Source organism: Nomascus leucogenys, chromosome 1a (genome assembly GCF_006542625.1).
Source record: "Nomascus leucogenys isolate Asia chromosome 1a, Asia_NLE_v1, whole genome shotgun sequence".
Taxonomy (NCBI): domain Eukaryota; kingdom Metazoa; phylum Chordata; class Mammalia; order Primates; family Hylobatidae; genus Nomascus; species Nomascus leucogenys.
In genome coordinates, this window is record NC_044381.1 from 105,010,429 (window position 1) to 105,026,333 (window position 15,905).

Below are 15,905 nucleotides of genomic sequence, written 5' to 3' on the forward strand. Positions count from 1 at the left end.
CTAGATCTTATTTTGTACAGAGTTTAAATGGCACATTACCTTATAATACATTGTTTCTTTTTTAAGATAAGATCTTAACTACAGAGAAGAGGTAGATGATGGAATATGACAAAATAGAAATATTAATGTAAGTAAGTGGTGAAACTAAGATTCTATGAGTCAAAGAAAATCCTCCAAGTCAAAGCTCTCTTCGAAGTCATTATCCTTATAGTGGCAATGGACATACACTCTTAATGCGGTCATCACCAAAAACATTTGGAAAATCACTTTGAACTTACCATTAATGTTTCTAATCGAGTCTTTGGAATAATCTCAAAGGTAAGTCCTCAAATTCTGAGTATAAATTTGTATTATGGGAGGAAACCAAAGGCTGTTAGAAACAAGTCATTTTGGTATAAGAAATAAATCCAATTAGATAATAACAGTTCAGTGTAAATATACACAACCATTAGAATTATCTCCCAAACTATCTATATAGCCAATATTACAGCATAGTTCTGAGAAAGGCAATACTGAAATAAAACCTAGTGATTTTGAAAGAAACACATCATTTAATGTGTATCTTCAAAATGAAGTTTTACTTTGAAGCTCTAAATTATCTTCTACATACTAATGCTAGTGTCCATGGAGCTATCAATAAAGATCTTTCGTCATCACCAAGAGGCAGTATAGAGGGGTGCAACTTAGCTAGCACTTAAATGGCGGAAAGATTGGAAGAATTGTTATAAATAGAAGAGGAGCACAAAAGCCCAGCCAGAGAGGCAACATTGAATTACCATGCTTACGGGACTGGGAAGAGATGGACTGAACTGTTACAGAAAATAAGAAACAGACCTGGACAAGTAAAGCTTGTTCAGGCTACTGAGCTGAAAGTCATTATTACCCTCCTAATAAATTAAAAATTCATTCATTCATTTATAAAATTTTTGGATAGCCTTTTTGCCTGGCCTAGATCCTCTTGTATTTCCTCTTTTATCAATAATTACCTTGTCTTTGATATCAGTTTTAGATAAATCCCTAGTCACACTGATATTTCCAGAACAATTTTGCTTTTAGAAAATCACAAAATTGTTATATTACCTCAGTACACTAATTCTATCTATCTCAATACTACAGAATATTACCCAGCAACTTGTCTAACAATAATGAACATATGTGTTACAGCACTTTCCAAACTATCTTTAATTTTATTTTGCTTTGTAAGGCTTATGAGATTTTGCTTTTGTTGAATATTCATTTTGATTAAAAGTAACTAGCATACTCTCTTCACTAGATTTCTTGAGAAAAAGCCTCAAAAATAAAATCCTGATCTCTAGCTCTCTCTCCTTCACCTAATTTGGTCTTGCTTGGGAAGCTGAAACAGGTGAGGAACATGGGTTTATCAACAGCCCTGATTATTTTCTTTCATAATTTTTCTTTGTTTGGAAAATACAAATTACAAGGGGTATATTAATTAGATTTGGAATTAAGTAAAAGGTAGTTACTTAACACAATCTAACACTAACATCTGTCTTTGGTTTTTAGTATATATTTTATAACTCTTAACAGAAATATCATGTCATTAGTTGAAGGTGCAACAAATGTGCATATACATGGTGGAGACTTAACAGCAAAGATGACATTCAATGCAATATATTCTCCAGTTAATTTTCAAGGAATTATACTTTGAAATATACTCACATTACTAAAAGACTTTAATAGTGCTTTGAGATGAAACTAAAGGACAGCTTATATTACAAATAAAATGTCATAGTTTATCAAATTGAAATTGTAGCATATAATTTTATAAGTGTAAGTATACTTATATAATACAGATATAAAAAACAATACTTTCTTTTAGGAAGACAGTAAGTAAATCCAGTATCCTGTTTTGTTTTTGCTTTTTTTTTGAGATGATCTTGCTTTGTCACTCATGCTTGAGTGCAGTGGCAAAATCTCGGATCACTGCAACCTCTACCTCCTGGGTGCAAGCAATTCTCCTAACTCAGCCTCCTGAGTAGCTGGGACTACAGGTGCACACCACCACAGCCAGCTAATTTTTGTACTTTTAATAGAGACGGGGTTTCACCATGTTGGCCAGGATGGTCTCAATCTCTTGACCTTGTGGTCCACCCACCTCAGCCTCCCAGAGCGCTGGGATTACAGGTGTGAGCCACCCGCCAGCCAGCATATCCTGGTTTCTTATTTAACATACATATTTGAAAATCCAATGGAACTTTTATTTAATTAATATTCAAACAATCAGGTGCTTTGTTTAGAAAGTTGTTTTAGTTGGCCCGTCGCAGTGGCTCACACCTGTCAAATCCCAGCACTTTGGGAGGCTGAGGTGGGTGGATCACCCGAGGTCAGGAGTTCGAGACCAGCCTGACCAAAATGGAGAAACCCCATCTGTACTAAAAGTACAAAATTAGCTGGGCATGGTGGCACATGCCTGTAATCCCAGCTACTTGGGAGGCTGAAGTAAGAGAATTGCTTGAACCAGGGAGGCGGAGGTTGTGGTGAGCGGAGATCACGCCACTGCACCCCAAGCCTGGGCAACAAGAATGAAACTCCATCTCAAAAAAAAAAAAGAAAAAGAAAAAAAAGAAAGTTGTTTCAGTTTTGTTCAGTAAGCTCTATACATACTATGATTTTTAAATACTATGAATAAATTAATATATGTAATACCTTTATTTTCGATTATGCTATTCTAATGATGCTTCAAATAAAAATGAGCCAAACATTCAAAAAAATTGTATTATCATTCCAAAAAATGGGAATAAATTAAGCAATGGACAAAATTTTTTAATGTTATTAAAACATTACATTGTACTTTGCAGTTTTACCCAGAAAAACCTTTTAAGTTTAATTTTAAAATACTTTTGTTTCAAAAAACTTATATTTTCAACTTCATACTTTGGTCCATAATCTGTGTAATAACTGGCAATTGCAGAAGTTAAAAGTCATAAAGAAAAAACCTTTTGCTTTCTAAAAATTAGCATTGTGAACAAGAATTAATCAAACTATTTCACTGTAGTGACTATGTTACTCTTAACAGGATATAGAATGGTCTAAAGTATCTCTAGGCTTCTGTCCCTCATTACGTACAAATTTTAACAAGAGGCAAATTAATTAGTGAGAGTAATTCAAAAAGCTTGTATAAACATTATAACTTTATAAATTATATTGCTTCCTTTTAAACATAACATCAGCTAAGAATAAACCTCATTTGGATACTTAGAACCGTAAGTGGATGGTTCCATTATTTATATTATCTAGAAATATATATATACAGACACACACACACACACACACACACACACACACACACTTTCCTTTTAGGGATGGATGCCCTACACTCATTGATGTCCTACATACAGTTCACTCTGTGCTCCTTTAGTTTTTTTGAGTGCTTATTGTTTAATTGGACGCAAGTAAAACTAAGCAAGTAAAAATGTCTTGAAAACACTGGATTTTTTCTATCTTATTTATTATTGCTACCTCTTTTACATTCTTTTACGTCTTAAAAGATAAAATTATACATAAATGTGTGTGTGCTTTTGTGTAAAATAGGCAGTTCCAGAATTTGTCAACGTAATAAACATCTTATGGAAGAAATCTGTATGCAGCAAATCCTCAGCTATCCCTGATACTTAAGTAATAAAAAAACAGGTGATATGGTTTGGATCTGTGTACCTACCCAAATGTCATATTGAAATGTAATCCTCAGTGTTGGAAGTGAGGCCTGGTGGTAGGTGATTGGATCTTGGTGTGGGATTTCTCATGAATGGGTTAAGCACCATTCCCGCTTCATACTGTCATTGCGATAGGACAGTGTGAGTTCTAGTGAGACGTATTCATTTAAAAATGTGTAGCACCTCCCAGATTGCCCTCTTGCCCCTGCTCTGGCCACATGATGTACAAGCTCCCACTTCACCTTCTGCCATGATTGTAAGCTTCCAGAAGCCTCCCCAGAAACAGATATCAGCATCATGCTTCCTGTACAGCCTGCAAAACTATAAGCCAATTAAACCTCTTTTTTTTATAAATTACCCAGTCTCAGGTATTTCTTTATAGCAGTGCAACAACAGACTAACAAACCAGGCATGCATTTTTCTGTGTGTTTACACAACAAATTTACTGTTGAGTAAACTTATGTTTACTCAACAAATTTACTGAACAGCTATAATGTAAAATATATTATGCTGGGAATACAAAATATATAAAGCATAGCTTGTTATCTGCAATGATGGACTTAATTGCTAAGGATGATACAAAATATATATAGATATATATATATGTATGTCCACATATGTATGATATAACTTAGTTTTTAATATTCCATATTAATATTTCTTACATGTAGCACAGGTATCCAAGTTAAGCAAAAAATAAATTGTTTTCAAATTAAAGAAAATCAGGATGAACATGGTGGCTCATACCTGTAGTCTCAAAACTTTGGGAAGTGAGGCAGGAAGATCGCTTGAAGTCAGGAGTTTGGGACAAGCCTGAGCAACATAGCAAGACCCCGTCTCTACACAAAATTAAAAAATTAGCGAGGTGTGGAGGTGCACACCTGTAGTCCCAGCCACTCGGGAAGCTGAGGCGGAAGCATCGGTTGAGCCCAATTTTACTGAGCAAAGCTGCAGTAAGCTATGATCATGCCACCGTAGTTCAGCCTGGGCAACAGAGTGAAACCCTGTCTCTTAAAAAAATCACTATAAAAGTTAGACTGTTTTTCAATTTAAAAACATTATCTGAATTCCTGTACTATTAGTTTTGCAAGAATAAGCCTTAGATAGGCATGTAGGCAAGATCTGCTGGCAGAGATTACACGCCTGGAAAATGAACCTTTGATGTACTCAAGAATATTCTGGAGTTATTACCAGTTATTTGCACCTGGAAAATAGTGACATATAACCAGGTTCTTCAGAAGATTCAGAAATATATGGAAGGGAGGTCTTTGAAAGCCATGATAACATGATCCTCACCTACAGCTGGCAAGAACGCCTGCATCCATTTGCCTCCTGGGCAGGCCAGGGAAGTTTGCCTCTGAGAGGAAATGCGGTTGGATTATAACCCACGCTCTGGGAAGTCACCTTGGGATGCAGATAAATTGTGTCGTTTTACCTACGTTAAAATAACTATGCCTGTGTCTATCAGTATTTTTTACTCAATTATGTTCATCCTTGTCACACGAGAGACAACTGTGCCACTGTTTATTGTCATTCCTATTACAGAGTTGAATTTTAAAATCTTATGCTGAATTTATTCTCTAGGGGGCTAATTAAGAAGGAGAAGAAAGGAAAAAATAGGAAATTTAGTTAATCAATAGAATTCTGGAGTTAAGTATATTCTATGGAGAATGGAGATTCTCATTTCTTGAAACTTTAATTTGAAGTTTTCTACAGCCAACTGGGTTCTGTAGGTTTTATTAGTACCAGAGCTTCTGCAGAAAGGAGTGAGCAGAATGAAAACTAATTGAACTAATAGCTGCAGGAACACTGAAGCTTTGTGCATACCTCGAAGCAGCTCAGAATCCTGCGCTTACCAGCAAGACTGAAGTGTTCCAAATTATATCAAATTCCTATATGGTCACTTAAGGGTATCTTATTTTTTTTAGAAAATGGGAAGCAGTTTCTCTCTCTTTCTTTTCTTTTTTTCTAAAACCTGTTTTCACATGATCCTCATACCCATGAACAGATTGTCATGAGTGTAGAGGCCAGTGAGAAAAAGGCAATATTAAACTGCCGAATGGAACCTGACATCTAAAACCTGACTTATTTGGAGAAAAAACTCATAATCGATTAGAAACCAGCCAAGTTGTTTGGCATTTGTTTGCAAATATCAGTTTGCATATTTTTAGGACAAATAGCATATCTGGAATCTGAGGTGCTATAGAAGAGGGGCAGGGAATGGTTAAGCAGCACCCAGAACCTTGTCTCTCACCCCACACTCACATATCTCATACATAATTACATTTGTAGCTAAACAGTTCCATGAATAATATTTTCACACTTTATTCTCTCAAATATAAAATAGTTCATTCATTCTGCGAACAACTTTAAGTCTAATATAAAAATAGACATTCTTGTACTAAATTCTATTTTCAATTTCCTGAGTTACAAAAGAGTCAGACAAAAATGACATCGTTTATTGAAGTGCATGGTTTCACCTAATTCATCTGTTTAATGAAAACTTTATACCATATATTTAACAAATAGTATATCAATTAAAATTTGCAGTAGCACTATTAGAGATTGAGCAGATTGTGTTTAGTTTTCTTCTCTTTCAGCAGTGTCTTTACCACTGGGCAGCCCAGTTACCAGGGCCTTCTGTAAAAACCAAACAATAGTAACACTGGTACATTTTATTGTCCCTTAAGTGTGTGGATTCAGGTATTTTTAATGATAAAAGCAAATGTAAAGTCCATAATATCTACATTTTTAATTAGAACTATAACCATGATTTCAGTAAAAATATAAAAATAGTTTAAAATTTATCTTATTCAATTCTCAGAGTAAAACATTTACCTGCTAAGATTAAATCAGGCAAAAATTCAGCATCTAAGACTTTCCTGAATTATCACTATATTACTAGATAATTATGTAATTCACTGTTACAACTTCAGGTATGCAAATATAACATTTCAATGATTAGATCTCCACAATTTAAGCAAAGAGATGCTTGAAATAGGTAGATAATTTGGGAAAAGGACATGCAATTGCCTGAAGTAAAAACATGGACTGTGAAAACAAACATGTATTACAACCTGAATTAGCAATTACTTCCAGTCTCCACTTTGCTTATTGCACATGGACAGTTTCTCACCATTGGGTTTGTTGATTCTTTGGCATGAATCAACCAGATAACACCATCATAATTAGCATACACACACACACACTAAAACAACTCTTTCTATTAGTGTGTATAAGTTCATGTAAAAAGCACATTTAGGGTAGATTATAGTTTAAATTGTGTATCATTAATGTAGAATGTAGAAATAGTTCATTCAGTCCAATGTAGAAATGTAGAAATAGTTCATTCAATCCAATTACAAAAATCACCTCATATTACTAGTAGAATAATGGTAACACTTCTTCCCTTGTCCCCACATGGAAATGAATAAAAAGGAAGGTACTTACACTGAACGATGAGCTGCACCAAGGCTTCCCTTGGTTTCACATTAAATCCATTGTATTGGCTGGTCTGACATCTGTACATTCCTGACATTTCCCTAGATACATTCACGATCCTCAGTGTTCCATCATAACTCTCCATTTGCATTGATCCATCAGGCATTGCAACTTCTTTATCCGCTCTAGACCAAAGGATGATTGGTTTAGGTTTGCCAGTTACTTGACATTGCAGTTCTATTGTGTCTCCTTCCCTGGTTACCAGTGGTGATTTTTCCTGTGGAACAGTCAGATTGGGTGGAACTTGAAATGGGAAAAAGAAAATTTTTCAAGGTTAGTATAAACTGGTAAAGCATATTCAGATACAGAAAATCATAAGGAAACAATTTCTGCTGGCTGAAGAAATGTGACAATTCGGATGATCAAAAACCTTGGGAATAAATGGAATATACTCTCACTTAAAATCATTCTTAATTGCTTTCATTGTATATTTTTAAATGAGGACTTCAAACATTAGCAAAATAAATAAGGCATTCAACTAAAAAATGGTCAATATAAGAATAATCTTCTAAATGACCTGTAATAATTAGCCATTAACTGGGGCTTTAACATTTGCATTTCATAGAAGAGTAGCATTCAGCTGTGTAGACTTAGTAGTCACAATAAGTGCAAGTAGTCATAAAGGGAAAAAGAGAAACCTCTGATCTAAAATCACAAGTTTGGACTGGTTTAAAACTTGCCAAATTGCTAAGATTTAGGATTTGTTTTTTCCCTAGTGGGAGTGAAATCAAGCAATTTGACAATCCATTCTATTATCCATTTTTGGACTTTTAATTTTTTGTGATATTTGAATTTATTATTATTTCACTTCAAAATATTTTGATGCCATTGTAAATAGTTTGCCATGTTGCCAATATTTCTACAAAATTAATCTTAATTAAATCTTCAAAATATATTTCAATGAATATAAGAATCATAATTTTGGTCTTACACGGTGGCTCACGCCTGTAATCCCTGCACTTTGGGAGAATTAGGCGGGCGGATCACGAGGTCAGGAGATCGAGTCCATCCTGGCTAATACAGTGAAACCCCATCTCTACTAAAAATACAAAAAAATTAGCCCAGCGTGGTGGAGGGCACCTGTAGTCCTAGCTGCTGGGGAGGCTGAGGCAGGAGAATGGCATGAACCCGGGAGATGGAGCTTGCAGTGAGCTGAGATTGCACCACTGCACCCCAGCCTGGGCGACAGAGCGAGACTCCGTATCAAAAAAAAAAAAAAAAAAAAAGAATTATAATTTTTCTCAAGTAAAGCTAATTTCTGATTTACGGAGAATATTTATAAGAAGTTAGATTGATTTTATTGTAACTTACTTTATTGTGCTGAAATATATTTATGTTAGAATTTAATGAAAAGCATTAAGTGATATGAGGGAAGTACTATACAACGATCTTTCTTGCAAACATTATCACTAGTTCCGCTGGAAGATTCTTATTTCCTATACAATTGTATATGAATTCAAATGCATTTGTGCAGTAGAACATCTATCAAAAAAGCACAAGCTAAATAGAATGCTATAAATACGAATAACCGGAAACATGAATAATTCTATACTTCTGATAAATGTTATATATTCCCTTTGGAAGTAGTACTGCACATTAATGAAAAGTGAAAGGTTTTATTCTTCCTTCTAGTTTGATTATGCCCCAGTGCCCAGGTACAAAACCAAACATAATTATGTTTAAAATTATTTTTCAACGATTTTTGAAATGTTGTTTCCCTTATTGTAGACACAAATTCCAGTTCAAAGTGATATGACAATTATCTTCAATTCACTTTTTCATTTAATTCCTTCACTTATTGTTTAAAACACTAATTACATAATGTATAACATCTTAGAATTTAAACAATATGAAACATTAACCACCACCATTTTGAATTAGATATATACATCCTAGAAATTGTCATTAACAAAATATATGTTTAAAATGGCTTCATTTTATAAACTCAAACGGGTAAGTAATTTGTTCTGGTATATAGAAACAATTAAATAATTTTGGCAAAGTATTTGTTCTTTTCGAAGCGAATGATGTAAATCAAATCTAAGCTGCATGCTCAGACAATGGGATTGGAATGGAACTGTGATACTTATTCACCCTCCATGGGAAAGGGTGCAGAATAACCTCAGCATTTAACATTTATTATCCCCCTACTCCGTGACAGGCACAATTAAGTATTTTATGCTTTCATTTAAACCCCCTTGATAATCTTAAGGACCAAATATTTAATATTAAAATAAACAATTAAGAACATTGAGAATAAGAGATAATAAATACTTCAATTTGAACAGAACACAAACAAAAACTAATTTATAGCAGGTAGCTAATATAAAGATGTGAATACTGAAGCAGGCTCAATAAACAATGGTATCTGGAATTAATAACTTTTGAGTGTTAGCAATAGACTCCTCTCTTCCTGCTCATGACAAATTGGACAAAATCCCTACCTGTCACTTGGTCACTGTTTCAAATATAAAAGAGTCGAGATGAATGTGAGGGAGTATACAATAAGTATTTTGCAAATTATCTTATCTTTCTTTTATCCTCTTATTTCTTTAGTAATTTATTATTGCTATCACAGTGGATAAGGCCAACATCTATATTTCTTAAATAAATACATCGATCGATTATCTATATCTGAATATTTTTCACATGTCAAAACTGCTTATAAGATATACCAACCTCAAAATAAATATCCAAATTTAGATAAATCTGTGTAAAATAAATAAAAAATGGATAACTTTAAAGACTAATGGAGTGTTATTACTTGAAATATACAATCCATATCTGTTCCAAAAACAAGCTACATGACCTTGGCCAACCAAAACACTGTCTGTATTAATTTTATCTTTTGTTGATGTTGTTGTTTTGAGATGGAGTCTCACTCTGTTGCCCAGGCTGGGGTGCAGTGGCACAATCTCCGCTCAGTGCAACCTTTGCCTCCCAGGTTCAAGTGATTGTTCTGCCTCAGCCTCCTGAGTAGCTGGGATTACAGGTGTGCACCACCACACCCAGCTAGTTTTTTCATATTTTTATTAGAGTCACGGTTTAACCATGTTGACCAGGCTGGTCTCAAACTCCCGACCTTAGGTGATCTGCCCTCCTCGGCCTCCCAAAGTGCTGGGGATTACAAGCGTGAGCCACCGTGCTCGGCCTTACCATTTTTGAAACTAAGAATTTGTACTTTATTAGCCTCAACGTTATTGATGTTCTGATTACAAGAATGAATAATAAAAAGTTAAAAAGAGAAGTGGTGTCAAAAATAGTGTTTATTTCCTAACTTAATAAAATGGATATTTACACAACTTATTACATTAGACCAAATCACAATAGATTCTTGACTGGCTACAATTTTTTTAAATGTTATCATGCTGAACAGTTCAAATATCCCTTTTAAAATTTGTTTATGTTTTTCATGTATTAGATAAACTTTCCTCCCTGCCGAATTAATTTTACAGAAATATAAACCTCAATTTCAATCTCAATAACATAGAAATTGATTTTTAGATAAATTAGCCCAGTTTTTACAAAATAGCAAAATCTAGCTAAAATATTATTTAATATCTGTCTCTTCCTAGGCTAGATGCGGTGGCTCACGCCTGTAATTCCAGTACTTTGGGTGGCCGAGGAGGACAGATCACAAGGTGAGGAGATCAAGACCATCCTGGCTAACACGGTAAACCCCGTCTCTACTAAAAATACAAAAAAAAAAAAAAAAAAAAAAATAGCCGGGCGTGGTGGTGGGCGCCTGGAGTCCCAGCTACTCTGGAGGCTCAGGGGCTCAGGCAGGAGAATTGTTTGAACTCGGGAGGTGGAGGCTGCAGTGAGCCAAGATCATACCACTGCACTCCAGCCTGGGCAACAGAGTGAGACTCCATCTCAAAAAAAAAAAAAAAAAAATAGATTTTAAATCTAGAAGTCAGGGTTAACCTTTCCCTACAACTCTCCTGGCCAAAAAGACTGTATAATTTCTCAAAGCTCTTATATGTTTCTCTATCTTTCTGTCCCCACTAAATTTTCTACCTCTAAGAATTACTCACCTCTCTTAATTGTTCTTATAATTTTTTCTATTGAGAGATGTTTGTTCTCATAGACTTCTCTGTTTTACGTGTTGACAATAACAAATTATAACTTTATTCCAATGGCTCATAACTGCAGCCTATCTTTATATTCCAAAAGTCTTTCAAGCCTTAAGCACCATTTTATTTCTTGACTTGGTTAATAGTTAATTTCAACAGATTCCATCTATTAATTGAAAACCATACAGTATTATTTGTTTCACCATATCCTCATCTACCACTTCAAAACAGCCATCAAATCTTGTTATTTATTTAAAACTATGTCTCATATCTGCCTGTTTCTTTTCATGGCCATAGGCAGTTTTCTCACTAGAAGTCATCATTTTATCTTCTTGCGACAGCATCCTAAGTGGTCTCTCTGTCACTAGCCTCATTCTTCCAGGCTTCCTGCTGCCCTGTCTAAGCTTTATCATCATAAACAGTTTTGTTCAAGTCAGTATGAAGACTACCAACCTCGATGACAGTGCTTGACACAACACTGGTTTAATTTAAAGAACAACAACCTGAGAACAGCTTAATGGAGTTGTTAAATCATAAAACAGCTGAACAACAGAATATGACGCAGTCTTTTTAAATCATGATGTAATAGACCTATATTTATTGATAAGACATTTATATTAGGTGGGAAAAGCATTTTAGCAAGTACTATAAATAGCGAAAACGACTATTATTCAGTGTGTACAACATGTTACTGTTCAGTATAAACAGTTGTATCTAATTTTTATATATTAAATAACTAGATATTAGCTGCTCTTGGCTCTCTCTCACACACACACACAAGTAACTATGCCAGATGATGAATATGTTAACTTGCTTCACTAGAGTAACCATTTTACTATCCATATGTATCCCATGATATGTTGTAATCCCCAAATATATACAATAAAATATATTTAAAAAAATGTTTCAATGAATGTTAACAGGGAGCTTCTTGAAGGGTAGGCTATACATGTTCTGTCTTTATATTGTTACCATCCAGCACACCATCTCTCACATACAGAAACACAGTACAAAATTTTACACCTAATATATACATTAAATAGCAAGGTAATTGGGCACTAATTCAGGGAAGAGGAGACTTACATGGGGAAAAGTCTAGAGGAAAAGAAATCCTAGAAAGAACTATACCAAAACACTAAGAGTGGTTCTCTCTAGAGTGTGGGATTACTGATAAATTTTATTTTATTTCCCTCTTTTTTTACTGTTTAAACAATATATATGGTGCATAATAACATATTACAGGGCCCAAGAAGCCCAGAAATTTTTAAAATGTTAATTCAATCTATTTCCTAAAACTCATTCAATGAAAACTTCACATTTTATAGCACAAATGTATCAGTCTGGAAATGACGTTCTGAAAACATAAACTGAGAAATGCTCTTCTAAAATCACTAACTCCTGTTAACACTCCTTTACTGAAGTTTCACCAACTAGTTAACCTCTGAGCCCTTGAATGAGCAGTTCTTTTCCATGGTCAGAGTGTCTGGTTCTTGCTGTCTTCTAGCACCTTCTGTCTGCCCCATGTGTTGAAACTCAGTTCAAATGTTATTCCCTTTGTAACCCCAGGCTGACCTGGTTACTTATTCTTCCTGACTACACACTACATTGTATGTTTTACCCATTTAACCTGTCCTTGTGACTTTGTCCTGTATTTTCTTCTATGTTTACATCCCTGACAAGGCAGCACCTTAAGGGCACAGAGCCTTAATCCGTCTCTAAAGTCTAGTGTCTTGCTTTCCTGCTTGGCATAGATAAGAAAGTTGTGAAATAACTGAGAAAGAAAGAAAGGCAGAGCTGAAGAAGATGGTGAGAACACAGGAAAATAAAAAGCTATCAAAATAATACATACTAGAGATAAACATAACGATATGAATCGTATATTTTGGAACAAATGTGATAATAATAATGAAATATAGTAATTCTACAATTAGTAGCTCCTACAAGTAGCATAATCTTATGCAAAATATATTGTTAGAATATATTTCTGATGCAGATTTTGAGATGTGTGGGTGTGTGAAAAAGTTAAGTCAAGAAAAGACTCTTCCTGTTTTCCTTTTTCTTTCATTTAAATATTTGAATAGGTAAGTTATGAATTATTTTTTTTAAAACATAGAGGAAAGAGGCAATTTGAAGACATGAAATTTAATTTTATCATTTGGTTTTTAGGTCTTAAAGTATTTAAAAAAAATTGTCTCATAATGAAAACATGTCAAATTTAGCATAAATATTTGAAATGTCTATACCATGTAAGATCCACATTTATGCAATGTGCTTGCCAGAAAAAGCCACTCCTAATAAAAATGCAGATACATTCTCTAACATATAGTCTACACACAGCCCTTGATATTTTTTTGCCTGAAATGGTACTGTAGGAGATGTTATAATCAGAGAAACTGGAAAAACATAATATGACACCAAAGTTTCTCATTCCAAACGTAAATAAATAGACAAACAAATTGAACAAACTGCTTTTCTGTCAACTTTTCCACTGATCAGACTGTAAAGCAAAGCAAATATAGAAAAAGAAAATATTTTCATTTCTTCATTGGGAAGGCAGCTGAGAAATTTCATCTTTATTCTTTACTTAGAAAATGCCTTTAAAAGAATGCAGAAGTTTAGTTCATTTGAACTATGTGGAAAAATATCATGCTGTCTGAAACAAAGACATCTGAATGTGCTTTTTATGGAATTATTGGTTTCAATATATGACTGTAGTGCACTTTAATAGTAGATACTGAAACAAAAGCTATATTTCTTTCAATATAAGAATCATAAGAAGCTCAGTAATAAATAGAATTTTCTTCCAAAAGACAATCAGACTCATATTTCCAAGAATCCTAAAATAAGCATGGCACTAATTCAATTATACCTGAATTTTGGAGGGAAGTACTTTATAAAAGATATGTATGTTCTCGAGTAGAATGTATAGTCTATTTTTAACATATAAATAAATAAAACTTCAGAGATATCATGTTTATGAAAGTTACCCTTAGAGAACAGAATTCAATAATTCTCATCCTGACCAGATAAAAACAAATGTAAAAAAGTAGCACTAAAGTAAGTGGTAAATTTGTAGATGCAAATAATCCAAATGAACCAAATCTATGGGGTGTGTGTGTGTGTCTGTGTGTGTGTGTGTGGTTGTGTGTCTGTGCGTATTCGCATGCGCACAGGTACGTTCCTTCAAAACAAGAGATGGGTTAAATAATTGCTGTAGACTCGATGGGTTTCATCTTTGGTGATCTGATGGAGACTCCAAGGTAAGCAACATCTTTATTTCAGAGCACGGTTTTAAACGCAAGATATTCTATCACACTTGAGTGCTGTTTCAATGTTTGTGCCAGCAGTACTCCATCTCTTCTTTGCTAGCACATTTACAGATTGGCTTCATAAGCATGAGACATGCACATGGATATACTCAGATTTTGAAGTTTTGAGAAGTCACAAAGTAGTTTTACATAGAAGCAAGGAACTAAATAATTTGCGTTTGCAACAACTGTCAATGTCACATAAGTAATGATAGCTCACAACAGGCTAAGGAAGATAAGCCTCTGGTTAAGTGAAATTGTCAGTATGCTTGTTGTAACTCCACTCATTTCTCTTCCATTCAAGAAAGTACATTCAGTGTAAGTGAGAATAATGTCATGACTGTGATCTGTATTTTAAAACCTCCATACATTAATATTTGAAACATTATAATTACCATATACGTCACAGCTGATGTGAACACACCACTAAGATTTAGAAGAATTGCCTTAAAATACAAAATTTATAAGAACACCAATTGTCAGTGGCCACTGGAAATATTCATATAATGATACAAGGCAAATTTGAGAATTTAATTCTATTTAAAAATAATTCCATTCCAAGTCTGAATAATACCTTTTAAACTAATATGCTTGACCCATTTCCAGTATGATTATAACTGCGTGTCAATTTTTAAAATACAGCAATGTGTGCTTGAGAGATGTTCAGGATGACAAAAAAAATCCAACATGCTAGACATTCCTCATTTATTAATGGACCTGCTGATATTTGCTTCCTTTTAGAGATCATGATTGGCAACACATGGTTTGACGGAAGGTGGCTAAACTACAGCTCATTTCTCATTAAAGGAATAAAGGTTGCTATTGGATACTTTCTAGAAACAATTCTTAGTATACAAAAATGTGAAGTTAACATGTTGAGTTATATAATACGCAGCACCTAAATTTTTTGTGTGTGTGGTGGTGGTTTGAAAATATGCAGAACTTGCCTAAGCCATAGGTTAATATAATAATATTATATTGTTACATGTCCTTCCGGGTTGTCTTTCCCCTTTTAAATGAGTTACTAAGATCTGATTGACTAATGTCTCTTCTTCATCTAAAAAATATTATTTACCATTTTTCAATTAATCTTTCTTAAAAATCATGTCACTATATTATTTCAATATCTACAGTAGTTTCCCATTTACCAGAATAGAAAGTCTAAATTCCACTGCTTGTTTTCCATCTTACTTGTCAAATCTTAATAAGCCACAGTGCTTCTGTGGAAAGCTCTCTATTCATTTGAGGCCGGTCTTTTCATCTGCTTAACACACTTGACTTATTCCCAATGCCTCACCTTCCTTTCTTCTATTCAGGAATGAGTTTGATCTCCCATCCAATGATTG

The 15,905-nt window shown here is 34.1% G+C and overlaps 1 protein-coding gene across 3 annotated transcripts in view; it reads right to left on the reverse strand.

Moving 5' to 3' along the window:
- The window catches only part of MDGA2 (MAM domain containing glycosylphosphatidylinositol anchor 2), an 832,668-nt gene that overhangs the window by 177,032 nt on the left and 639,731 nt on the right, over positions 1 to 15,905 (reverse strand). For all 3 annotated transcript variants that reach the window (XM_030813906.1, XM_003263751.4, XM_030813910.1), the window contains one exon: positions 7,125 to 7,418. In XM_030813906.1, the coding sequence (XP_030669766.1) occupies positions 7,125 to 7,418 (294 nt within the window). The remainder of the gene's footprint in view (positions 1 to 7,124; positions 7,419 to 15,905) is intronic.